Source organism: Camelus bactrianus, chromosome 1 (genome assembly GCF_048773025.1).
Source record: "Camelus bactrianus isolate YW-2024 breed Bactrian camel chromosome 1, ASM4877302v1, whole genome shotgun sequence".
In the NCBI taxonomy this organism is placed as follows: domain Eukaryota; kingdom Metazoa; phylum Chordata; class Mammalia; order Artiodactyla; family Camelidae; genus Camelus; species Camelus bactrianus.
Genome location: NC_133539.1, coordinates 90201318 through 90226829, shown reverse-complemented (window position 1 = coordinate 90226829; position 25512 = coordinate 90201318). Strand labels below are relative to the sequence as shown.

Here is a 25512-nt window from a genome sequence, read left to right as displayed (position 1 = left end):
CTAGAATAATTTACGTTACTTGGAAATGACTCACTAACTACAGATGGAATGAATAAATGTTGTGTTCCATATAGATTTTCTCCCCTGCCTTAAAGAGGGAGAAATTTTGAGAGACAGAATATTTATGTATGTGTGCATGTATTTATTTATGTGTGTCATATACATGTGACTCAGAAAAGGAACTGAGAAGCTTCTGTCCTCCACTCTACTCTTTCCATAAGTCCAGGCCTTCGTGGGCACGTTCATTGCATGGGGTCCTGCGTCATCAGTGCATCACCTTGTTATAGGTGAACATCGAAGTTGTCCATCAGCTGGGTCTAATTTCCTAAGACATCTCTGCCAAAGCATTTTCCTTTTGATAAGTAATGCCAGTTCTCCTCCTAGAATACATGTAACGAAAATTCTTAATTACATTCTTTTCAGATGCTTCTGCATCTGAACTGCTTAATGGCTGCCACCCTTTAGGTCCGGCCTTATCAGGGGGATCTCAGGGGCCTTGCCAGCAGCACCGTCAGTCAGGTAATTTGCATGAATAGTGCTTTAATAAACATCCAGCCCCCTTATCACTGTTCCCTGCAGGACCCTCATTAGTCAGTAACCTAATTCAAGCTTGAAAGATTTCCTTCATGATGCCCTTTGTTTCCTTCCTATTGCCTAATTTTCTGTTCAGCAGGACATTTTTTCTGCAGCTTGTGACTTGTTTCTTGACAGACAAACATGAATTTTCTTTTCCTTCAAAATAAATGAGCACGTAAAGGCACACAGCCCATGTCCCATGAATGATGTGTTCAGTTAGGCAATACAATAAAGTGTCAGAGGGGCATTATCAAAACAGCCCCTAAAGTTGCCTTTAAAAACAAAATACAGTGACTTGTGAAAATAAAAGTCAGTAACTAGACTGTGCATATACGTGAAGGTAAATAGATAATCGAAACCACAAAATCAATTTAGTCTTTCAAATAATAGTTCCCATTTTACCAATTTAACAATGTGATTATCTCTCCCTTTTTTCCCAGCAAATTTGGGTTGAAATAATAATCGAAATTGGGATAGATCACTGAACAGAAATCTCTAGGAGTAATTCAAAACTCTTTAAACTCTTACAGAGAGTGTGCATGATCAGGCCACTCAGAAGGCTGTCCTCTTGCTCTCTGTATGTTCCCTGCTCGACCAGTGCCTACTTCACCCACACCCTGCTCACATGGCTGACCTTCCTACATGCTTGTCCCCCGGCCCCAGCTCAGTGGTCAGAACGTCTCCACCTCGATAGCTTATCCCAGGGGCGGTGAGATTTCCCTGGTAACTGATGAACCAACCTGACACCAATTCCCCCTGTAACTGGTAGCCTCCTCCCTGCCCCTGGGAGTGGAGATGGCTGCCTTGCCCTGCCTGCCATCTACCACACCAGGTGAGATGTGGCTCCCGGACCTTGCTTCTGACATGTAAAATCCTGCATCCAGTAAACCACTGATGTCTCTGTTGCTGACTCTGGGCTCTTTCTATGGTCTTCAGGCTGGGCAAGCACAGGGCTTGCAGGTCTGCGGGGTGCAGCCCAACATAGTGCTAAGCCAATAATTTTCATCCCCGGCTGCATATTACCATCACTTAGGAATGTTTCAAAACATGCCGATGAACTGGTCCCATCCATAGGTGTTCTGTTTTAATGGGTTTTAAATGAGGCCTGCGAATAGGTAATTTTCAGAAGCTCCCTAGGTAATTCTAATGTGCAACCAGGGTTGAAAATCTCTAGAAATTTTGCTCAGTAGAACTTTTATAAATAACATTAAATTGTGCTTTTCTTATTGTGAGATGACCGAGTTGTCATCTAGATTTCAAGGTGGTCCTTCAAGACATTTTTCTTTAGAAAAATAAAATGATATCTTTTGTGTTTGCTGAGCAGTTACGACATGCTTGGCTGGATTTAATCATGGTCGCCTAAAAGTTTGTAAGATGTATAATTTCTGTCATGTAAGAATCAGCAGCATGGATTCCTACTCAATCTCTATTACTTAGGAACAATGATCTTCAATTTGCATATTGTATTAAAAGCAAGATTCAACTTGCAGGGTTCCAGTGAATCATGAGTTACTTCTAAGCCAGGATACTCTCCTGTACACGTCCAGTCCATCCTGCAGCAAACATCCTTTGACTTAATTCCCACTGCGCAGAACACTCTTGTCTTTTTCTCTTTTTTGCCTGCTCCACATCACAGCTTTCTCCCCTCAATTCCTCCGTTTACCTGGCCAACTCCTTTTTGCTTTCCGGGTCTCAGCTGAGGGATTACCTTCCTTAAATAGCCTGAACGTGACTGCCTTTCCACCCCAGGTTCTGCACCCCACTGTGTGCTCCCAGAGCCTGTCCCTTGAAGCATTCACCCTGTGTCCCACTGGCCTCTTTTCTGACATGGATCCCCTGCTAGAAAACTCCTTGCTGACAAAGGCTGTGTTCTCTTCACTATCGCCACTTTGGTAGCAGTTGCTGTTCTTAATATTTTGTATAATCTATCCCGGTAAGTCTCTGAAACAATCCTATCAGGTAGTTATTGTTATTATTCCCATTTTAAACATGATGAAATGAAGCAAAAAAAGGTTAACTCGAATATTCAAATTCACACAGCTACTAAGAGGTGTTGTGGGGACTTGAACCCAGGCAGTCTGGCTCTGGAGTCTGAGTTCTTAATGAATATGCTGAGCAAACAAGTATAGCAGAATGAGTACAGAGTCATAGGGGCCTAGGGTCGGGTCAGTATGGCTCCCACTTCGGTGCGCTCTAAGTGATGATGCTGAATTATTGAGACAGTAGTCATCACATTTTCCCCAAAGAGAAGTGTGTGTGTGTGTGTGTGTGTGTGTGTGAGAGAGAGAGAGAGAGAGAAGGTGAGAGGGAAAGATTCATATTATCAGAAGTTTAAACACACAACAAAGGTGCAAGATTATGATAAGTCAATCAATGTCATGTTTGGGATGGGCCCAGGAGTCAAGTCAGACAGGTAAAAATGCAATATGATGTCATAGGATTGTGTAGTGTTTTTGAACCATCTTCTCTTTATCTTTTGCATAAAAAGAGGGGGCAAGCAGTAGTGTCCTATCTACCTGTGGCTTAACTGGACCATTTGAAACACCCTAGGTGACCTCATATGGAGAAAAGGATTTGAGAGTTCAGAAGTCTCAGAATTGTTTATCTTGTCAGTGGGGTAAATGAAAAGCAGGCAGAATTCTCTGTTTCAAACCCTATTTGGGGGCTGTATGGATTGAACCTTTTTATTAGTTTACTATTGCTGCTGTAATAAATAATTATAAATGTAGTGGCTTAAAACAACACAAGTTTATTATCTTATAGACCTGATGGTCAGAAGTCTGAAATAAGTGGGTCTCACTGGGCTAAAATCAACTGTATGGAAGTTTGCATTCCTTCTGGAGACTCCAGAGGAGAATATGTTCCCACCTTCTAGAGACCGCCTGCATTCCTTGGCTTCTGGCCATGTCCTCCATCTTCAATGCCAGCAACATAGCATCATCAAATCTCTCTCTCTTACTCTGACTCTCCACCTCCCTCTTGTAAGGACCTGTGGGATTACATTAGCCCAGCTGGATAACCTAAAATAATCTCCCTATCTCAAGATCCTTACCTTAATCAAATCTGTAATGTCCCTTTTGCCATGTAAAGGAACACATTCACAGGTTCCAGGGACATCTTTTGGGGTGGGAGCATTATTCTGTCTGTTAAAACCATTAATAATCTCTAAGAAAAACGTATGTAGCCGAAGGATGTTGTTGTATCTGGTTGAGGGATAGTGTAGAAAATAAAACCAAAGGCTCAGATTTTTTTTTTTCAAACATAGAATTCAAAAAGAAACTGCTTTTTATAAGAATTGTGTTGCAGGAAGGATGGATGTAGGTCTTCCTCAGTCAGAAGCTTGGGACTACTCCATCTCAATTCCATACACATCGAAATTACTTGCCTTCTCTCCATGAGAATAGCCTAGGATGCCCCCTCCCTCCCTGCTCTGAGCAGTGACGTGTGGTCAGAAGGGAGCACAACCTCTTGACATTCAGGAGAGACAAGACCATTTGATGCTCAGCAGAGGAGGTGAAGGGAAATTTTGCTGTCATCAATTAGCAAACTTCAAAAAGTTTATTTGAAAAAAAGAGACAATTCCAAATCTTTCAAGAGGATCACAGTGTCTTTCCAATAAAACATTAAAGAACTCTCCTTTGGTAGAGATTTTAACATTTTTCTTCTAACTGTGTTGGCTTGTATCCCTGTTGTAATGATGTGGAGGAACTGGTTTCATTAGGAGATACATGTAAGGTGGCTCATATGTCTGTATTTGAGAAGTGACTTCTGGCTGGAGCTAAAAAGGCTTCTCCATAACTCCCACTTCATGTCCAAGTCTGCAATATTCTCCTGTTGTCAGTCCCACTGGATGAGGCCGTGGGTGAGTGAAGCAGAAAGCCTCGTTAAATGGGATGCTTTTCTCTGCACTCAGCAGTGTCTCTGGAGACGTTTGACAGGTTTCTCTTTGCCCTTTGTGTTTTTGAAACTTTTCTCTAGTGAGGCATGAACAAAATCTAATGGACAAGCAGTGAGTCTACAGAGGGTCTGTTTCCATTCATTCTGTATCTCAGATTTTCATGACACGTGCTCCCCGATGTTTTCTTTTTCACTCTCACATTGTCAGATTTTAAAAGGCAGCCTCTGCAGCAGGTTAAAAATGGGAGTAAGGTTATGGGATCAAAGCCCATGCACGGTTCTCTGTACTCTCTGTATTGGACTGAATTTTGCACCTCCTCCCGGCCAAAAAAAAAAAAAAATTCCTTATTGAAGCCCTGGACCCTAATATGACTATATTTGGAGATAAGACTTTTAAAGAGGTGATTACGGTTAAATGAGGTCATAAGGTGGGGGCCCTAATCCAGTAGGACTGGTGTCCTTATAAAGAGTGGAAGAGACACCAGGGAAGTGTGCTCACAGAGAAGAGGACATGTGAGAACACAGCAAGAGGAGAAGCCTCAGGAGAAACCAACCTGCCAGGACCTTGATCTTGAACTTCCAGCCTCCAGAATTGTGGGAAAGTAAGTTTTTGTCGGTTACATCCCCCAGTCTGTGGTATTTGGCTATGGCAGCCCTAGCAAACAAATACACTCTCCTCTTTCCTGTCATGGGGGCTAGAGACACTTCAGATGGCGACTGCTCCACTGCCTGGGCCCCCACTTCAGCACAGCAAGGACACAGCAGCCCAGCAATGGATCCACTGTGAACATGGAACGTAGGCGAAAATGTTACCTTTGCAGTCGCAGAACACTGAGACTTGGGGGCTGTGTATCCTGGCTGCCGACGATGGTGGTTGTTGTTACTTTCACCTTCAATATTGGAAAATGAAGCTGATGGTTCAGGTGACTTGCCCAAGTTCTTCTGTCTCCTGAGCTAAGTTTCTGTTGCTGGACAAGGCTCCTACAACAGCTGTCATTTACATGTTTAGCTTGTAAGAGAAGGGAAAAAGTCTTTCCCCTCTACTCATCTTAGGTTCTCAGGCTTGGGCTCTGTGTGTTAGACTGACAAAAAGACAGATTAACGAGAGAAGAACAGACAGACATTGATTAATGCATGCACTGAACGCACAATGGGAGCAATCAGTGATGAGAAACTCAAACGGGTGGTTAGAACTTGGGCTTCATACATAGCATCTGAACAAAACAACAATACATTTTTAGAGAAGTGATAAGACGAAGGAAAAGAACTCTGAGTTTCTAGGGCAGCAAACTGAAAGCAGTAAACAGAACTAATGGACAGGACATGTTATATAGATTTTTCTGGTGGTCTCTGGGCTGACAAGGGTCTAGAATTATCTCTGGGAATTAAATTCTGTCCTTCCTGGTAGAGAGGAGAGGAGAGGTAGCGTTACAAATTGATGTCTTGCTTTTAGGCGAATAGGGGAAGGTCAGAGCTTTTCTTGTATCTGCTTCATTTCGACTGCTTTCAGCTCAAAAATCAAAATGCCAAAGTGGCATATTTTTGGGTAGCATATTCTGCTACCCTTTAGGATCTCAGAATTTGGAAACCTAATGATTCAAAGGAAAAAAAAATCTGTTATGGGGAGAATAACAGCTAGCATTTGAAAGGTAATTTGAAATAAGACAACAGAGAGCAGGTAAATTAGAAATTCTGTTAGAAACAGCAACAACAACACCTGGTTTTTATTTTTGTTTTTTTCAAGTTTCAAACAGAAGGTAATATTATTTATGATCCTGGAGCTAAAATAGGCCTGAATTCAAATGCCAACTCTTCTGTGTGACCCCAGACAAGTGCTTAACCTCTCAGAGTATTAGTTTCTTCCTCTTTAAAATTATGATGATTAAAATAGTCTCATCAGCTTGTAGGGGAGAGTTTAATTGTATCATAAATGCAAGGTTCCTGAGGTGGGGGAGATGTCCCATAGTTCCCAGACCCCTTTCCCCAACACCACAGGTGCTTAACGAGAGACCTTCAAGGGTTAAGTAATGCTTTTCTGAAAAGTTGTTTTTAAAATGGTCTCTGCAGCAGCCCTAGAATTCTGAAGGAGAGGGCCTGAAGGTGATCGTCCCTGCAGGGAATGAAGCCATTATAAATTATGACAGTTTCCTCTAAGTAGAGGCAAAACACCAGGGCTTTAAAAGACCCATAATGTCCTGTTCTACATCTCAAAGACTTCATGGAGACATGGATGTAGAATGCCTGGCAGCTTTCTGCTTGGTCCAAATGCTTCCAAGTGTTAAAAGCCCTTGCTGTCTCAATCTCTTAAACCAGACCAAAGTAGCACATAAAAGAAGTTTTAACTCTATCCACTCTTCCAATCTGGGGGGGCATATGCTGGAGCCAGCCTCTCTGCCAGGGAGGTGACAGAACCCAAGAAAGCAGTAAAAATAAAAGAAAGAATTTTAAAATTGAACACCAAACAAGACACACAAGTGAATAAGCACACAGATAGTGCCTTGGGAGAAAAAGCAAAAAAAAAAAAAAAAAAAAAAAAAAGCTTAAAATCAAAAAGAAATGAAGGAAAAGAGAAAAAGGTTTGAGAGAATATGATGAACACTGAAGACATGCAAGGAAGATCCAACATACTCAATCCCTAAAGAAGAAACTCAAAGCTAGGCAGCCAAATAATAAAATTACAATTCACCAGGAAAACTCTCCTGAAATAAAGAAATTTTTATTTGGAAGTGCTTTGAAACTACGCTTTGAAGGAGGACCCTGTGTAACAAATACCAAGTAACAAATACCCAGACATATTCTAGCAAACTTTTTCAACTAAAAGGAAAAAGAAAAACAGCCATTGGATATCTAGGCAAGAAGAACATGAGACTTATAAGGGAAAAAAGATCATCATCAGATTTTTTACTAGTCCAAAGAAAATAGGGTAACATATTTAAGATACTCAAGGAAGGAAATGTGTTCCAAAGATTTTATATACTTGGAAGCAAAACTTCCAAGTATAAAGAGCACTGTAGGGGAGGAAGGAGTCCCCTCTGCCCTCCAAGGCTTGATAACTGGGGCTATGAAATAAGCTGACAATAAGCAGATTAACAGGAGACAACTAATACAATAAATAAAAATCTATTAAATTTTAATCTTACATGCACAGGGGCAGCACAGGGGAAAAAAAGTGAGTCCTCATAAAGACAGTGAGTTTTGAGAGTTTATATACCCTCTTAATAAGGGAAGGGGAGGGGAGCTTTAGGCGACTTAGGAGGGCAGATGATTTTTAGGGAAGATGAATGGGCTCTTAGAAGAATAAGTGCAAGATAGGATAATGCGTGACAAAGTTTGGGTGTGCTGTGGACATCAAGTCTTCTCTCCAATAATGAGAGTCAATCTTCTCAGGTTGTTGAAGCTCCCAGAGAAGGGATTTATAATAGTTCGGTTCCTTTTGGAGAATCTGTCTTCAAGCAGACAAGGGGACTTCAGAGAAAGCCTCTCCCTACATTTGCTGTTTTTCAAGTGCTTTCAATTCAAAATAATCAGTATAACATAGCAGCATGTTTTGGGGTGGCATGTTCAGCTGATGGGCTGAACTCCTTCAATACGGACTCCTACAGAACTAGGGAACTTTGTTTCTACGAGGAATTTACTAGAGAAAAAGCTTCAGACAACCAAAATGACTAGAGAGACATGAGCTGACGGAATGGTGGGATGTGTTAAATACAAACTTACTGAAAAATTAAGATTGAAATAAGGATCAGAAAGAGAGACAATCGGAAAGAGCCATATGCAACAATGTAGACACAATAAAAAATTAAAAGAAGGGAGGGATAGAAAATTTAAAAATGTAAAAATCTTTATTGTTTTTAGTGATCCTAGTGGGTGGTAGCAGTCTTAGCGATGTTACAAGTGTCAGTTCTATGTGTATAGTGTAATTATGGAATGAGTAATTACGCAGTATTCTAATTCTATTACCTCCTATGTCCTTGAGAACCAGGACTTCTGTGTGGGAAATGGAAATAGAGACATTTATGAAAGAGGTTAAGTTAAAACTCTGCAGTCCTGAAATTGAATTGGAAATCTCAGTGTGAGCCCATGAGGTATTTTATTTTATATCCTAGCTCTGTCTGCTGAAAAGTCCTTGAAATAATGACCAGTGCAGTGATAATGAGCATTCCTACTGCCCAGATTATGATATTAAAATACCATTTCCCACTAAAAGCAATCAGGGCTTCTTGAATAAATAGCTGATTCCTGGTCTGTGGCAGGAAATGTATAAGCCTGGATTATTTTGTCAGAGCAAGTAGCCAGGAAGCTATCAGAGGACTATCAGGACTCAGGAGTCAATTGGAAGGAGTTCCCACTGCTCCAAAATGGAACAATTTGAGTTTTAATAATAAGAAAAAACAATAATAATTAAAATACCTAATATTTAATAATAAGGAAAAAACCCCATCAAACTTGTTTACGTTCATGAATTCCTACCTTGCCACATTGCAGGATGACAGAGAACCACTTCATCTTGAAAACTAAAAGAAAATAATCAGGATTTATCCTGCTTCTTCTATATCAATTTACCAGTGGGTAAGCAAATAGTAAATAAAGAAAGGTCTCTTTATAGAATTATTTTATATAATAACTACAATAAAATCATGTAATTAGCACACAATCATTTTGCAACCCACCACTCTCACTTAACAGATGTAGGCTAAGCTGTGAGCTTCAGTGGTTGCTATCATCAGAGATGTAGAGACCATCAGACCGTTATGAGCCTCCTGATGAAGGAACACTCCACTATCTAAATCTTTGCCAAAGGGATCGAACTAAAACCTGATCAAGCCTCTAGGTACAGCTGCATGCATGAACTTCACCATGAACATATAAATCAGTAAAATCCAGACTAGCAAACTCTGTAGTTCAACTTGCCTGGGTTTTTCAACAAACATATTTTTAGGAACAGAAAGAGATGGAGCAGGAATCTGTAAATGAAAAGAAATTCAAGTACACATCACATTTTTTTTAAATGGGAAAAACAAAATGTTGGCAACAGTGCAGAGAAACAGGCTAACTCATGTACCACAGTGCAACTGTAGAACACAGTCACTCTGGACAGTAGTTCAACAATCTTTTCTAAAATTAAAAATGCACTAACCATATGACCCAGAAATCACATTCTTTGGCATTTATCCCAGAGAAATAAAAAGTTGTGTTTACACAAACATCTATACATGAATGTTCATAGCAGCTTTATTCATAATAGCCAGAAATTGGAAACAGCCTAAATGTTCTTCAATGGGTGACTGGTTACAAACTGTAATACATCTGTACCATGGCATACTACTCAACAATAAAAAGTCTGTGTATTAATACATACAACAGTGTAAATAGACCTCAAGGAAATTATGTTGTGTGATAAAGTCTCTCCAAAGGTTACATGATTTATAGATCCACTCTGGAATATTCTTGGAATAAATTATGGAAATATAAAACAGATTAATAGTTGCCAGGGGTAAGATTTGAGAGGGGCGGAGATGGTTGTGGCTATAAGGGGGTTAGTATAAGGGAAACTTGTGGTGATCTAAGAGTTCTCTGTCTTGATTGTGGTGGTGGTTACCCAAAGCTACATACATGATAAAAATTGCATAGCACTATAAACACATACACACACAAATGAGTGAGTATATAATTGATGAAATTCGAATAAGCTCTGTAAATTGTATCAATATTAATTTCTTGGTGCTTATAGTACAACTGCTATACAGGATGTTAACATTGGAGGAAAAGAGTGAATGGTGCTTGGAACCACCCTGTACATTTTTTTGCAACTTCCTGTGAATCTATAATTATCCCTCAAAAATTTTTTTAAATGGGCAAGGTTAGACAATAGTAGTTAAGAATGCACAACTGGGTAAGAAAACTAGCAAAATGTAAGAAAGTGGTTACTATATAAGTTGTGGTAAAGGTAGTTCTGGAGGGACTGCGGGAGGGAGTTGTAATCAAGATGGGTGTGTGAAGGGGCTTTGACACGTTTGGTGAAGTTGTATGTCTTGACTAAGGAGATGGTGTTAGGAATTTGCATCATAGTAATTCACCAAACTATATTTTTTGTGAAAGTGTTTGTGTGTGTGGTGTACATGTACACGTATGTGTATATTCTCTGGATGTGCTTTTGTTTGTGGAGCAGAGGAAAAGGTGAACAGGGACCATTTAAGCACACACAGTAGATTACTTTCACCTAATACCAGACAGCTGCTGAAATTGGAAGGCTTAATGAGCTGGTGTAACGCTCTTAGGTTTATGTCTTTGCATCAACAGGGAAAAACCTCCAAATGATCCAGGTTTAAGTAATGGGATGCATTCTGAATTGTTAAAATTAGACTATTTTGGTAGCAATGAACATAGACAATTCCATGCTTCATCTTGAGAATGCATGTTTTTAAAGATAGCAGGAAATCCATAGTTTGGGCTGTGGTGAATTATAATCTAATGAATTTGCAATGATCATAAATTATTAAGCCACCACAAAATTGTAGCTAATTGGATTCCAAGGCCTGTTAAAGCTTATAACCATTTCCACTGATATTTTCAAGACCTTCTTACAGAGTGAGCATCTTGACTATTCTGTGTGTAGGATGGGTGAGGAAGGAATGTCAGGACTCTTTTCCCTAAAGGGAGTGTCCCAGAATGCATTTGGTCTCTCTCACCTTGCATCTGGGGAAATGCTGCAATATATTATAATGGCCTTTAAATGTGACGTGTGGTGTGAGGTGATACCTCATTGTAGTTTTGATTTGCATTTCTCTGATAATTAGTGATATTGAGCATTTTTTCATGTGCTTTTTGATCATTTGTATGTCTTCCTTGGAGAATTGCTTGTTTAGGTCTTATGCCTATTTTTGGATTGTGTTGTTTGTTTTTTTCTTATTATATTATATGAGCTGCTTATGTAGTCTGGAGATCAAGCCTTTGTCGGTTTTGTCGTTTGCAAAAATTTTCTCCCATTCCGTAGGTTGTCGTTTTGTTTTATTTATGGTTTCCTTTGCTGTGCAGAAGCTTGTAAGTTTAATTAGGTACCATTTGTTTATTCTTGCTTTTATTTCTATTGCTTGGGTAGTCTGCCCGAAGAGTACATTTTTGAGATGTAAGTGAGATAATGTTTGCCTATGTTTTCTTCTAGGAGGTTTATTGTATCTTGCCTTATGTTTAGGTCTTTAATCCATTTTGAGTTGATTTTTGTACATGGTGTAAGGGAGTGTTCTAGCTTCATTGATTTACATGCTGCTGTCCAGTTTTCCCAACACCATTTGCTGAAGAGACTGTCGTTATTCCATTGTATATTCTTGCCTCCTTTGTCGAAGATGAGTTGACCAAAAGTTTGTGGGTTCATTTCTGGGCTCTCTATTCTGTTCCATTGGTCCATATGTGTGTTTTTTGTACCAATACCATGCTGTCTTGATGACTGTAGCTCTTTAGTATTGTCTGAAGTCTGGGAGAGTTATTCCTCCAGCCTCTTTGTTTTTCTTCAGTAATGCTTTGGCAATTCTAGGTCTTTTGTGGTTCCATATGAATTTTATTATGATTTGTTCTAGTTCTGTGAAATATGTCCTGGGTAATTTGGTAGGGCTGTGGAGAAAAGGGAACCCTCCTACACTGCTGGTGGGAATGCAGTTTGGTGCAGCCACTGTGGAAAACAGTATGGAGATTCCTCAAAAGACTAGGACTAGACTTACCATATGACCCAGGAATCCTGCTCCTGGGCATATATCCAGAAGGAATCCTACTTCAAAAATACACCTGCACCCCAATGTTCATAGCAGCACTATTTACAATAGCCAAGACATGGAAAGAGCCTAAATGTCCATCAACAGATGACTGGATAAAGAAGATGTGGTATATTTATACAATGGAATACTATTCAGCCATCAAATGGCAACGTAATGCCATTTGCAGCAACATGGATGTCCCAGGAGAATGTCATTCTAAGTGAAGTAAGCCAGAAAGAGAAAGAAAAATACCATATGAGATTGCTCATATGTGGAATCTAAAAAAAAAAAAAGAACATAAATACAAAACAGAAACAAACTCATAGACATAGAATACAAACTTGTGGTTGCCAGGAGGGTGGAGGGTGGGCAGGAACAGATGGGATTTCAAAATTGTTGAATAGATAAACAAGATTACACTGTATAGCACAGGGAAATATATACAAGATCTTATGGTAGCTCACAGCAAAAAAAAAATGTGGCAATGAATATATGTATGTTCATGTATAACTGAAAAATTGTGCTCTACACTAGAATTTGACATAACATTGTAAAATGACTGTAACTCAATAAAAAAATGTTAAAAAAAATAAATAAATGTGATGTGTGGGTTCCTTGGCTGTCTCCCCATCTTAGTACTTCAAAGCTGCTTGACCGCAGAGAATGACCAGGTCCAGAATGGACTCTAAACAAGTGCTAGCTGAATGGAACCTATTGTGTGCAACAGGTTTTTCTCAAAGATTCTGGCTGGGAGCATTCCTCAAAGAAGATTCTACCAGATTTCCACATGGTAAAGGAGAAACATTTACCCAAAGAGTATGGTATAAATGTTTTATCAAAGAGGGAATGCATTTGCAAAAGAGCTTCCCAACACAGGTGAGAATATGGAAGCTACAGAGCAGGTGTGTATGAAGTCTAAGAACACAGTCATTGGAGAGTTCAGGGTGGAGTCCTCAATTTGCAGATTTTACAGGTACTGAGAGTGATGATTTCATATTGAATGGGGAGGGCTAAGTGATGATCAGTAAGGCAATTTAGTGGAGAAGAGAGATGTGTGGTCTCGTCACCAGGTTGGGGATGGGCGTGGAGTGAGCTGTGCAGGGGAGGTGACGACATTTGTAAGTTTAATAACCTGGAATAGCAGAGACGCCAGTCCATATTTTGTTCCAATAATTTCTTACTCTGTCTCCTCTTTTCTTCCTCGTCTTTCACCTTTAGAAAACCACCCCTTTTTCCCCTGTTTATTTCCTCTTGGTTTTAAGGTAACAGTGTCATTATATCTTGAGTGTCTAAAAGATGTAACAGTAGTTCTAATAACAGGGAACTCAACTGAAGTTTAATTTCCTCTTTGGGACTTTAGTGTTCCTTCTGAACATTCTGCTGTAGCTCTTTGAAGGAGAAATATCAATTCTGACATATCTTGGTTTAGAATAAATTACTTACCAAGTTGTTCACACGCTTGTTATGAAGCAATTTGGGCAATCACTAAATTCATGAAATGTAATGGTATGAATCTAATAATGGGGAATTTCTTATACGACCAGAATAAAGTCATCTCATTGGGAATTTATTCTGGTTTTGAAAAGTGATGCTCTGTTTAGTTGCCCTTCTGTAATATTTGTCCTTCCATATGGTTTTCTCTATTCAAGAAAATTAACGGTTGTCTTAGAATGGATAGTCTATGGAAGGAAGCTTTATTCTTCTGCATGATCTGCCTTTGGTGTTGCTAGCCATATGTGGTACTCAGCTGTTAGTAGTTATAATATGGAAGGAGTAAATAGGCATTCTTATTTGTAATGGTGTCATGGCTCATCACATGGCAAAGCAGATGTGGACACACCATCTTCTGTTGCCTTGTCTGTCTGCCTGCTTTGTCTCCATCTCCCTCAATAAAGGTCATCCTTATGGAGCAAGCCCCTAATCCATACCTTGGAACTTTGCATTTCAACTTCGGTGCCATTCCCACCGCCCTCTCCACTCTCTGCAGGCAGGCACGCCATTCAAGCTGGCCAGAAGGAGCCCGTGCCCCACCAGGAGCACATGGAGCCATTCACCTCCTTTCCTTGGGCCTCTTGGGACATCAGCTTTCAGGCTCTCTTGTCACACACACAAGAGTCAGGCTTATTTCACTGATCTGCCTTCAGTCCTGAATGTCAAAATGTTTGAACCAGTTTTTGAGTAAAAACAGTCTTAGACAACTCCTTGGCTACTTAACACTCATCTTTCCTCCTCTGGTTGTTTTGGCCCTTTCAAGGGGCAGGAGGACAGGTCTGTGTCTGCTTGTCTTCTTCCCTGGCCCCCTTGTGTCCTCATCCCTAGCACAGTGCCTGACACAGATGATTATATTTTTACTAAGTCGTGAGTGACACCATGAATAAATGCAAAAGGGAGGCATGCTGACTTGCAGCACCTCTTCTTCATGTTCTTTCTCAAGTTCTGTTTTCAGTTTCATGCTTTCTGTGTTGTGGCCTCCATTTAATTACCATATGATCCAGCAATCCCATTCCTGGGAATATATCTGGAGAAAATTCTAATTTGAAAAGATACATGCACCCCAGTGTTCATAGCGGCACTATTTACAATAGCCAAGACATGGAAGCAACCTAAATGTCCATCGACAGATGACTGGATAAAGATGTGTGTGTGTGTGTGTGTGTGTGTGTGTGTGTATGTGTGTGTGTCTATATCTATATATGTATATAGAATACTACTCAGCCGTAAGAAAGAATGAAATAATGCCATTTTCAGCACCATGGATGGACCTAGAAGTTATCATACTAAGTGAAGTAAGCCAGACAGAGAAAGACAAATATCATATGATATCACTTATACGTGGAATCTTTCATCTTTTAATGAATATTTATTGAATATTCCTCTTAACACCGAAGTTATTGCTGTGTCCAGAATTATGCTGGATGCTAGATTTATCATACTTGATGTACTCGTGAAGTCATAATCCAAGCCCAGAAAGTTCAGCGTCCACTGGGTCTGGTGGGCAGTCAGGTATAGAAGTAAGTTTTCCCTTCCCTAAGTATATTATGCCTTTTTCATTTGATCTCATATGGACAGATATACATGGGTTCCCCTTCCCCCTTCCACAACCAAGGAGTGCCTAAGAGAACTAGAAATAAAGTCCCACGGTGTCAAAAAGAACAATGTTACCCTTACAAGTACAGAATTTTTGGAATTGCATCCAGCATTGCTAGAAATCATACTGTTGCACACCTGCCAGCAGTCTTAATTTTAAAAACACATGATACTCACTTTCCTTCCTGACTAGGGTAGTATGTATCAAATTCTCACCCAGAAGTATTGAAAGCAGAAAATGCTTAGCATGGATATTATTGTTAGGGGATGTGGGAAGAAATAGCCATATAGAAACCTAACCTTTATATTAGGCCTTCTGTTTTCAGTTTAAAATTAACACAAACTTTGGACTTTGTTCTAAAATCATGCATTTGTTATCCATGAAGTAAAAATGAACCCCTGGAAAATGCGCCCTAATCTTAAGCTCTGTGTGCCCCTGGCCTGTTGCCTGCACACCCCAGTTTGCTAAGTTCATAAGTAGGATTTGCAAGTTTGAAAGATACTTTAAAAGTTCAATGAAAAAAATAAATTCTACCCTTAAACGCTTAGGTGATATTAAGAAAAATAAAATACGGGCAATATAAGGGCGATGCTGAGCATAACACATTCACACAAGATTTCAGAGAAGCAACATTTACTTTGAGAGGGGGAAACTTCCAGGAAGTTTTCAAGAGAAGGCAACATTCCAGGCAGTAAGAATCTTCCTTCATATGTAAAGTGAAAATATAGCTCAGGATCTACTTTTTAGTTTCTCTGTCTCTTCCTCCCACATCTAGTCTGAGAACAGCTCACCTCACAACTTCTGATAATCTCATCCTTTTGAATTCTTTTATTTGCTGCAAGTTAGGAAACAATAAGATTAAATTTGCTAAAGAATTGTTTTCTAAAGAAAACCCTAAATGAAGACTTTACAGGTGAAATGGGTGGGTTCAGGGACTGTGGGAGGGGTGTTTGGAACTCAGAGGACCTTACATCCAGCTGTGTTCCATGTAGTGCAGTGTTTTCTGAGGGACCACTCTCCAGATAATTGAGATGATGCTGTATTATTTGAGGATAACATATGCACTATAATGCATTATTACTATTTTGTTTCTGTTTTTAAAAATATCTTCATCGTTTTATTTCAACTAATGCATGGACTGACTCATTCCCAGTTTTGGAATGCCCGATCTTCAGTTGGGGTTTTAATGACATGTTGATGCTCCAGGAGGATTAAGTGGAGTGGAGCGTGGGGTAGTCAGGGAAGGGGGTTGGAGGAACAGATGGGGCCGGTCACACAGAATCTCAGTGAAATCTTGGCAGGCCCCGGGGTAAGGGCTCTATCTGCTAGGAGAGGAGAGGTGAGAAGTGTTTCAAGCAGGTGATGGACTTAAGGACGAGGTTAGCATTTGGGGTTGCTTATTCCAGCAGGTGATAAGTCCTTAACAAAGGGCAGTGGAAACAGAAAGGGTATGCTGTGGAGATGATTAGGAAGTCGAATTGGCAGAGCTGGGTGACTAATGGGAAACGGGTTTAGAGTGAGCCAGGAGAAGGTGTCGAGGTGCACACCTATGTTTTGGAGGGGCTGGAGAGAGAACACTAATAAACATTTAAGAATAATGAAAATAACAAACATACTGAGCACCTACTATGTACCCAGTGCAAGACTGAATGATTTACATGAGTTTTTAATCATCAAGTCTCATAGTAGCGCTTGGAATTTGGTACAATTAGTGTCTGCATGTTAAGGGTGATGAAACTGAGGCTCAGAGGGTTCACCCAGCCCAAGATCACGCAGCTAGAATGGAGCAGAGGTGGGCACCACAGGAATGACAAGACAAGAGAGACATAATTGTAGTCTATAGTAAAACAGGCACTTAAGGAATGTCTTTATGGGTGGCTGGCAATTTATTGTATGTAAAACACTTTAAAATATGTTATTTTCGTGGATCCTCACAAAACACTGTGTAGTAGACATTGTCATCGTTTCAGAAATGATGAAAGCGAGATGCCAGGGAGTCAGTCGGTTATCTAAGGTCACACAGTGGGTAGATGGTACATCTGGTTCAGATAAGAAGTCTGAGTACTTTGCAGAGAACATTCCGACTTCTTTTTTACAGGCACCATCCGTGCTATATCGCGGCTGCTCACGCTGTTGCAGGCTCCACGTCATTCATGAGGAAAGAGTGAAGAGGATGAAGTTTAGATTCTGGAATCAGATTGCTTTGATTGGCATGCCATTTCTCCTTTAAGACCTTGGTCAAATTACTTAATCTCTTGGAGTCTGTTTTCTTATTCAGATCATGGGAATAACGATTGCATCTTTTGCTATTTTTATGGGACTGCAGCCATAATTTTTAAAAGAGAATTTACGCAAAGTGCCTGGCACCTAGTAAAATTCAATAAACGTTAGTAGTAATAACAGTAGTTCAAAGAAATGACACACAATTAGCTGTGGAAGGAAATATTAAAATACACAAAATTGCATTTGCGGTGAACTTTTTAAAGAATTTCAGAAGTTTTAGAAAGAGCAATACTGGGGTTAGGAGATCAACAGTATTTTTAACCCTAATAATTATTTTTGTTCACACTGGCAGTAGGGTTTATGAACAGGAACGTTAAATGACTGGAAATGCACTTAAAGAAAAGCAGTTAGGCAACCCAATGCAACCCAGTCCTGGTGATGTCAGTATGCTCCTGAACACGGCTGGTAGTGGAGGGAGCAGAAAAGGTGAGATGGGCAGGCCTGACGTGCTGCAGAGCATGATAGGAGAGCTCTTCCCAGCATGCATTTGAGTTCCTTCATCACAGTCACTTGGTGAATGCATAAGAAATGCAAACTCGTTTTCCAATTGGACTAAACAAAAAATCTAATCTGAACAGCATTTGCTACACTGCGTTGAAGGGCATTCTAGAATCAGGTATAACTGATTTGGGAGTTATGTGTTCTGATTGCTTGCACTTTGTTTTTGTGTCCTTTGGCACAGGACACCTGGAGTTGGTGTATGGGCTTACCCTTCCACCTTTGCTATTCGGTTTGCATTCTGACACGTGTTTATTTGCTGGCTTGTATGTATACGTGTATTTGAGTTTTCTGCTTGAAATGTGGTATCTAGAATTTTTTTTCAAAAAGCAGAAATATACAAGATGCAAAAATATCTACACCCTAGTAGTTGAACCTAGTATTTCAGTCTCAGTTGAGTTTTCATGGTTGTCCTAGTGTTAAGCTGAAATAACTTTTTTTTTCATGAAAGTATAGTTGATTTACAAGCTGAAATAACAATAGAGTGACCAATTTAAAATTATTACTAATAGCGTTTTACTTTCTTATTTCCTAGATTTAGTAGAAGTGGTTAAGACTTTTTGTAATGAGTTCATTCTGTAACAGTAACCTTAGAATGCCTGTGATTTAAAACTAGCAAAAGTTCTTGAGAACATTATGCACACTTAGGGAAAGGAGAAGGGGTACACTTAAGCCTAACGGATATTTTTCAACATAACATTGGGCAGGCTTCCCCTGTCTGACAGTTCTGGGTCCACTGGGGCTTTCTAGTACAGCCGGATGGAGTTGTAGGTGCTTATTCAAATTAGGGCATGGGATGGACTTGGGTGATCAGGTTGTAAGTGTACCCTTCCAAGTTGGTACCCTCCCCCGCCATCTATTCCAGGAGACTCTTAGCAACTGAAATCATCTCAGATCCAAGGTGACCAATGACTTAAATGGTCATAATTGGATTTTCATGTAGAATGTTTCTCTTTGGCATGTGTTCAAATGAGCTCAGGTGTTTGGCACCCTCAGATTTGGCGGTCAAAGGCATTTATGTCCTCATGCCTACAAACATAGCCTGGTTGGTCAAACAAGAATAAAGAATGAGCTATTACAGCAGTTCCCATGATCATATTGTATGTGTATAAGTTTGTAATTTTCACTGTGTATGAGGCAATAAATAATCATGCTACTGAGACCTTACATAGTGAGGCCAGTATCACCTCACTCAGTGATTGTCACCATAAAACCACAGCACCTCTGCATCTCATCGGACATTCAGAATGTTCTTAAAGGGCTAGAAATAGGCAAATCAAATCTCTTTTGAACTCTACTACCTCATATATGCCTCATGTGCCCATAACTTACCTGAATGAAGCCTTTAAATGAGCTGTTGATGTCCTATTAGCCATTTTTTTTTCCTCCCAAAGAAATTCATGTTCAGCTGCAAGGTAACTGCCCTGCCTGAAATTTACAGGTCTGTCAGCCATAAAAAACATTAATGCATAATACATAAACAAAATATATACTCTTTTTGCAAAAAACGGCAAAAAAAAAAAAAAAAGAGGGAGAGAGACAAAGGAGTTTAGTCTTTGCTTTCCAAAGGGAGAAAACATGAATGTTGCATTTTTATTTTTGATGCCTTTTTGCCTTTAAATATATGAGATGACTATTAATGCCCATATTCATAGCAGGGGTAGGAGGGAAATGCAGTAAATTGTAAAGCACATTTACATTATAACAAGGCCCAGGGAAGCACTGTAATTCACACAGTTATTTCAACAGAGGTTTGGACTCCCTCCAATTTAATTTTCTGAAGTTGGGCTGTGCAGCTGGGTCATTCCTGGTCTAATCTGGGAAATGTATCTCTTAAGGCTGTGGATCAGAATGCCAGTCTCCCAGCTGTCACCAAGGAACATCATTTACAGCCACTGAGGTCCGAGGGCAGAGCATCAGAATCACTTTATGTGGACCCAGCAGCCTAGCTAGCTTCATAAATTCTGTTGCAAAGAGCAATAATCAATATTTCATGTTTAATGATGCAGGGCTAAAATTAGTATAGATTTTATGTCTTCTACTTTTCCAAATTATGCAAACATTAGTAACCCCTTTTTTAGTGCCCTTGTTACACTTCCATTAAAAAAAGGGTGATGGGGTGGTGATGGAGGAGATTGAGGAAGCCTGGTGATGTTTAACTGAATGATTGAATAGTCAAAAGGGTCAAAGTAATTTTGGCTTTTACCTTTTGTTAAATACTTACCCTTAGGTTAATACGAAATTATTCCCAGCTCAAAAATGACGTGTGTAAGTGGTACAGGCTTTGTCACCTATAGCTACACAATGAAGCAAATTGCAGATTGTGTTCACGTGTTTTAAGTTACCTTAAGTGCTCCGGGATATGCTGAGAATAAAATGGCCAGGACATAAGTTGGAAAAGTTAAAAGTTTGCCATTTAGCCGCAAGTGCACTTTAGAGAAAAAGCAATTTTGAGTGGATTTCTGATTTTAATCTTGTCCAAAGAACATACCCTGCTTGTTTAGACAGTAGAAGTAGCAGGAACAGGAAAAAAAAAAAAAAAAAAAACCAAGAAGAGTGTTTTGTTAGTGGTCAGGTTACGCGGCCGGCTAAGTGGCCGCAGAGCAGAGCTCGTCTAGCCTCTTAGCTGTACTCTCCTGTTTGTGACAGGAGAAGAACCTGCAGGATTAAAGTGGGAGGGGGAAGCCAGACACAAAAGAACAAGATCCAGAATCCACCATCCAGCGTAAGGGTTCACACCTAAGTGACTTCGGAACAGTTCTAATGACAGTGGGAAGCATGGGCTTATTTTGGCAAGCAGTCAATTATTCCCGCTAATAGTACAGCCTACAGTTCACAGGCACTCACAGCACAGATTTCATTTGGAAAAATGAGATTAAGGAATAGGGAATGCTCTCTGTCTGGGTTATACTTGAGTAATTCACTTGTACTTGCAGAGGGGCTTAGCCAGATGTCAAAAAAGTTAAATCAAGCATGGTAGAAATTGTCCCCTTACCTGGTGAGTCAAACTGAGCCAGAAAATTGAGGTTAGGCCCTTGAGTTGGGACAACTTCTCTGATAGGGAACAGCCATCAGAAAAACATGTTCTTCTGTTAATTAATGTAATTAGTTAATACTATTAATTGAATTTGTTGGATTATAGAAAATGAATTGCAAGGATAGGGCAAACAAAAGCAAACTTACGATCTTTGAGACTTATGAGCCAGAGTTCAGGGAGAAGACAGAGGACTCACTGAAGAGGGTGAAGGATGTGCCTGTGGATATGGGCAGGGTGTAGGGAGGACCACGGGGGATGGTGGAGCATCTGGGGCTAGCAAAAACTGGAAGCGAAAGAGGAGGGAAGGGAACAGTGGGAAAGAAATGTCTGGGAGGGGTGAGAAAAGGGAGCAGTTACGGGAATGTGGCAACAATGGCCAAGTGGCAGAGGCCGTCCCACGGAAGCTGTGGCCTTCAGTGACGCCAACCTGTGCTCTAGAAAGAGAGGGGAACAGAATAAATCCTCCAGCTGCTCTCTTCTGTTCCCCTCTGATCTCGTGCCAGTGCCTTCCACTGCTCAAACGCTATCCAGAGCCACAAAACTAAGAGGTTTGCTTGATAAAGTCTAATTTTGAGTCCCCTGGAGCACAGAAGAGAGTGGAGATGAGCAAAGAGTATAAATGGGAAGTCAAGGGGGACCAAGTGTCAGTTATGCAAGATGAGTAAATTCTGGAGATGTAATGTGCAACAGTGTACTTATTTAACAGTACTGCAGTGGGAACCCGAAATGCGCTAAGAGGGTAGATCTTAGGTGTTCTCACCATACTCACACACAGAAAAAAGAAAAGAAAATGGTAGTCTTGTTACTAATTTGTCCATTTCTTTTTCTGTTTTTTGTTACATCTGGGATACCGTCTAACTCACCTGATGTAATATGCATTTTAAGAATGCCGTAACTATTACACACCTTGTTTATAGACAGATGAAATAAGTTTATTCCAACCAAAAAAAAAAATATGTGAGATGATGGATGTATTAATTAGCTTGATTGTGGCAGTATTTAACAAGGTGTACAAATGTCAAATATACACCTTAATTATGTACAATTTATAATTGTCAATTACACCTCAATAAAGCTGGAAAAATATAATGTTAAATAAAAAAGAAAGCTACAGAATGAGTAAAAAAAAAGAGAGAGTGAGTGTATCTGGAGAGACAGAGAAAAGTCACCAGAGGACATATAGTTTCTTGGGATTTGGGGGCTATTGAGCTGCTAAGATTTCTTTTCCTCTCAGTCAGATCAATGCATTCAATTCATTTATTCTACAGATATTTATTAGGTACCAACTAAATGTTTCATTGGGGGAATAAGCACCTCAAGGTGAGTGAGTCACCATCTCTGACCTCAAGGAGCTCAGTGGTGGGCCTGGGTGGGTAAGGGGCATTGCTAAAACAGGGATCACTAGGAAGCAGGATGAGGTACCAGGCCCTCATGCTAAGTTAGGAAAGGCTCCATGGAAGAGGGAAATGTGGGGGGCCTCTGAAGGAAGAATGAGAGTGGGCCGGTAGCAGAGTTGGGGACACAGCTGTCCTCGAATGTCCAGTAAGAGAGCATGGGAGTTCAGGATTGGGTGAAGTTTCATCTGGAGAGACAATCAGGCTGTGGCTGAGGTCCTGGAATCCATCTGAAAGCACCAGGCAGCTGCGTTGGTTTCTAGCAGGGAAATGGCACATTTAGATATGAAACCAGAAACAATGAAGAGTAAGGGAAGAAACCAATGATGAGAAAGACCAATTTGTATATGTTTTTAATGGCAAATTAAAACTTTCTCAAAGAGTGAAACTCTGGGCGAAGATCCATTGAGCAAGCCAAATTCCTATCCATTTCCCAGAAAACAGGATGCAGTTTGGAACTTCCAGGCCAGTTGAATTGAAGTGCTTTTGTATAGTTAGCTTAAGTAACCAAATGATGAAATCAATCCTCCAAATTGTCAGCAGAGCAGCTGTTCAGAAAGCTCTTGTTAGTCATTGACCTTATGTTTAATATGATTTCCTAGAATGTAGACAGTTAGATTGAATAAAGTACTGCATCAAAGCCCTCCTGCCCCCTCCCCACAGCTCCCTGCAAATGAAGGAACCAAGGCAAATAGAGTAGCTGGCACGGAGTGCAAAAGCCCGCGCTTTCTTGCCCCCCAGATGCCCAGGGAAAAAGAGGAGAAGAAAACACATCACGCGCATGTGTAAGAGAAGACGGCTCAGTCTCTCTCCTAATCGTAATGCAGGGGGAGAGAAAGAGCAAGTTCACGACCTAAAAATCCACTTCTTGTTTTCAAGAATATCTAAGGATTCTTATCCACCCTATTTCCTTTCTGTGTAAAAGTAGCTTTAAACCTGACCTTTTATATGACCTGAATTTATTGCTTATGTCACTGGAGGGAGGATGGGATGTGCTGATGTACAGTGTGGTATGAAGTTGAACAAATGGGGAATGGGGATTGACCTAGGGATGGCCTAGGAGACGTGGATGTCTGGTGGGTTAGAAGCATGCTGAGACCAGTCCTGATGGTCTTTTAGGGGCGAATGAGTGATTAGTGCTAATTGGGGCTTCCTCATGACATTTCAGCAGTTTCTGATGTGAGACCAGTGGGGTGACCTCAAGGAATGGTGGTCTCCCCAGGACCAGACTTCTGTGGATCTTCCTTAAATCCTGCTGTGACTAACAAGACTGGGGACAGGCAGTCTCACCAGGAACCTGGGCCAACTTCTTTCATGTCTCTGAAGCTGAGGCAATGGGATTACGGGGACTGTGGAAGCCCGACATTCAGAGCAGGAGTGTGTGCACGTTTGTGTGTATGTATGTGTCTGAGCACTGGGGCTCGGGGATGAGGTTACCAAAAGAGTTACCAAGAGACAAGAGAGGATGTTTGCTAAATGGCCAAACCCATCTCATGTCCCTTAGCGTCCGTCACGCAGCAACCGGCAAACAAAATGCTGTTAACAGAGTAAATTTGGAAGAGTGTGGATAGATCCACATAAACACATCCTTACTCTGGAAGAATAACAGGAAACATTATCTTTAGTGATGGGAAAAAAAATCACACAATTTGAGTGGCAGTATTGTATTTTAATTTGATCAAGAATCAAATTGTATGTTTAAGCACTTATCCATTGCAGAGCCCAGAACTCTTAATGGTGATTATCTCAATTTTGTTAACAGTTGTCCTAAAATATTATAACCCATAAGTACATGCAATCAATTTGTAAGACACTTCTTTTCTTTTTCACAGGAAGAACTGAAAAGATTGCAGAATCCTTTAAAACAAGTTAATGATGGAAAATATTTACTTGAAAAGTAAGTAAAAATACTAACAGAAATTAAGGTTGATGCTGAAAAGCTTACATTAAAAAAAAAACTACTTGACAAAGACAGAAATAAAGAAGTAAATTTATTTTATGATATCATTTTGGCCAGGAATGTGGCTCATTTGAGATGGATGTATGGCTAGTTGAGCTACAATACACAAGCTGTACTGATTAACAGAGTAATATGATGCCAGAAGATGTCCCTGATGGTATGTCGGAGGGCTTGCAACTAACCCTGCCCTGTCTTTGGCTTTAAATCAGTGAGGTGTATAGAAGGAAGTCAAAAAATTTGCAGAAAGCACAAGGGTAACACCAAGACTAATGGAATGAACATTTGAAACAGCACTGCAGAATGGAACGAAACTGAGCTGGAATTAAAAGCAAGAAAAATAGAGATGAAATTGAACAAAGGTAAAAGTAAAGTCTTCCATGTAGGTTTTTAAGAAAATTGTACAATTAGAGCATGTGAAAGATGTATTCTGATTTCAGATCGTGGATAAATGCTTACAGGTTTTATCTGATATTAACACGAGACCATAGTTTTATGTGGCTTTTAAAAATATTACCACAATATTACTCTGACTAATAGGCATACGTTGTCAAGATAGAAATAGAAAAAATGAACTACCATGAATTGAGTATGTACAAAGCACTCTAGCAGTTACTGAACGCTTACAGATGTTTCCCCATCGAATTCTGATCATGGCCTTTTGACGTAGGCATTATTGTTTCCATTGAACCGATGAGGAAAGAGGCTCAGAGAGCTTTCAGCACTTGTCTCACTACACTCAGCTGAGAGTGGGGAGGATGAGAATGAAGCTCAGGTTCACTGCCACCAGAGCTCCTGCTCACAACCACTCAGTCCCACTGGCAAGTCCCTGTGAGTGTCACCATGCTTGGGTCTGGGCGCCCCATTAAAACGCACTTTGACCTCCCCAGGAGCACCAGAGGAGGTCATTTAAAATTGTGAGAGTTCTGGAATCATGCGAAACTATGCTTCAAAGAGCTGAGGATGTGTAGCTTGGGGAAAAGCAATCTCAGAGGAAACATAACAGCTGTTCTTAAACATCTGAAGGAATTTTC

The 25512-nt window shown here is 40.2% G+C and overlaps 1 protein-coding gene across 1 annotated transcript in view; it reads left to right on the top strand.

The window, feature by feature from the left end:
- IQCJ (IQ motif containing J) overlaps nt 1–25512 on the top strand; it is an 80720-nt gene that overhangs the window by 37559 nt on the left and 17649 nt on the right. The window contains exon 2 of the mRNA XM_074371954.1: nt 24354–24418. Coding sequence (XP_074228055.1) covers nt 24354–24418 — 65 coding nt within the window. The remainder of the gene's footprint in view (nt 1–24353; nt 24419–25512) is intronic.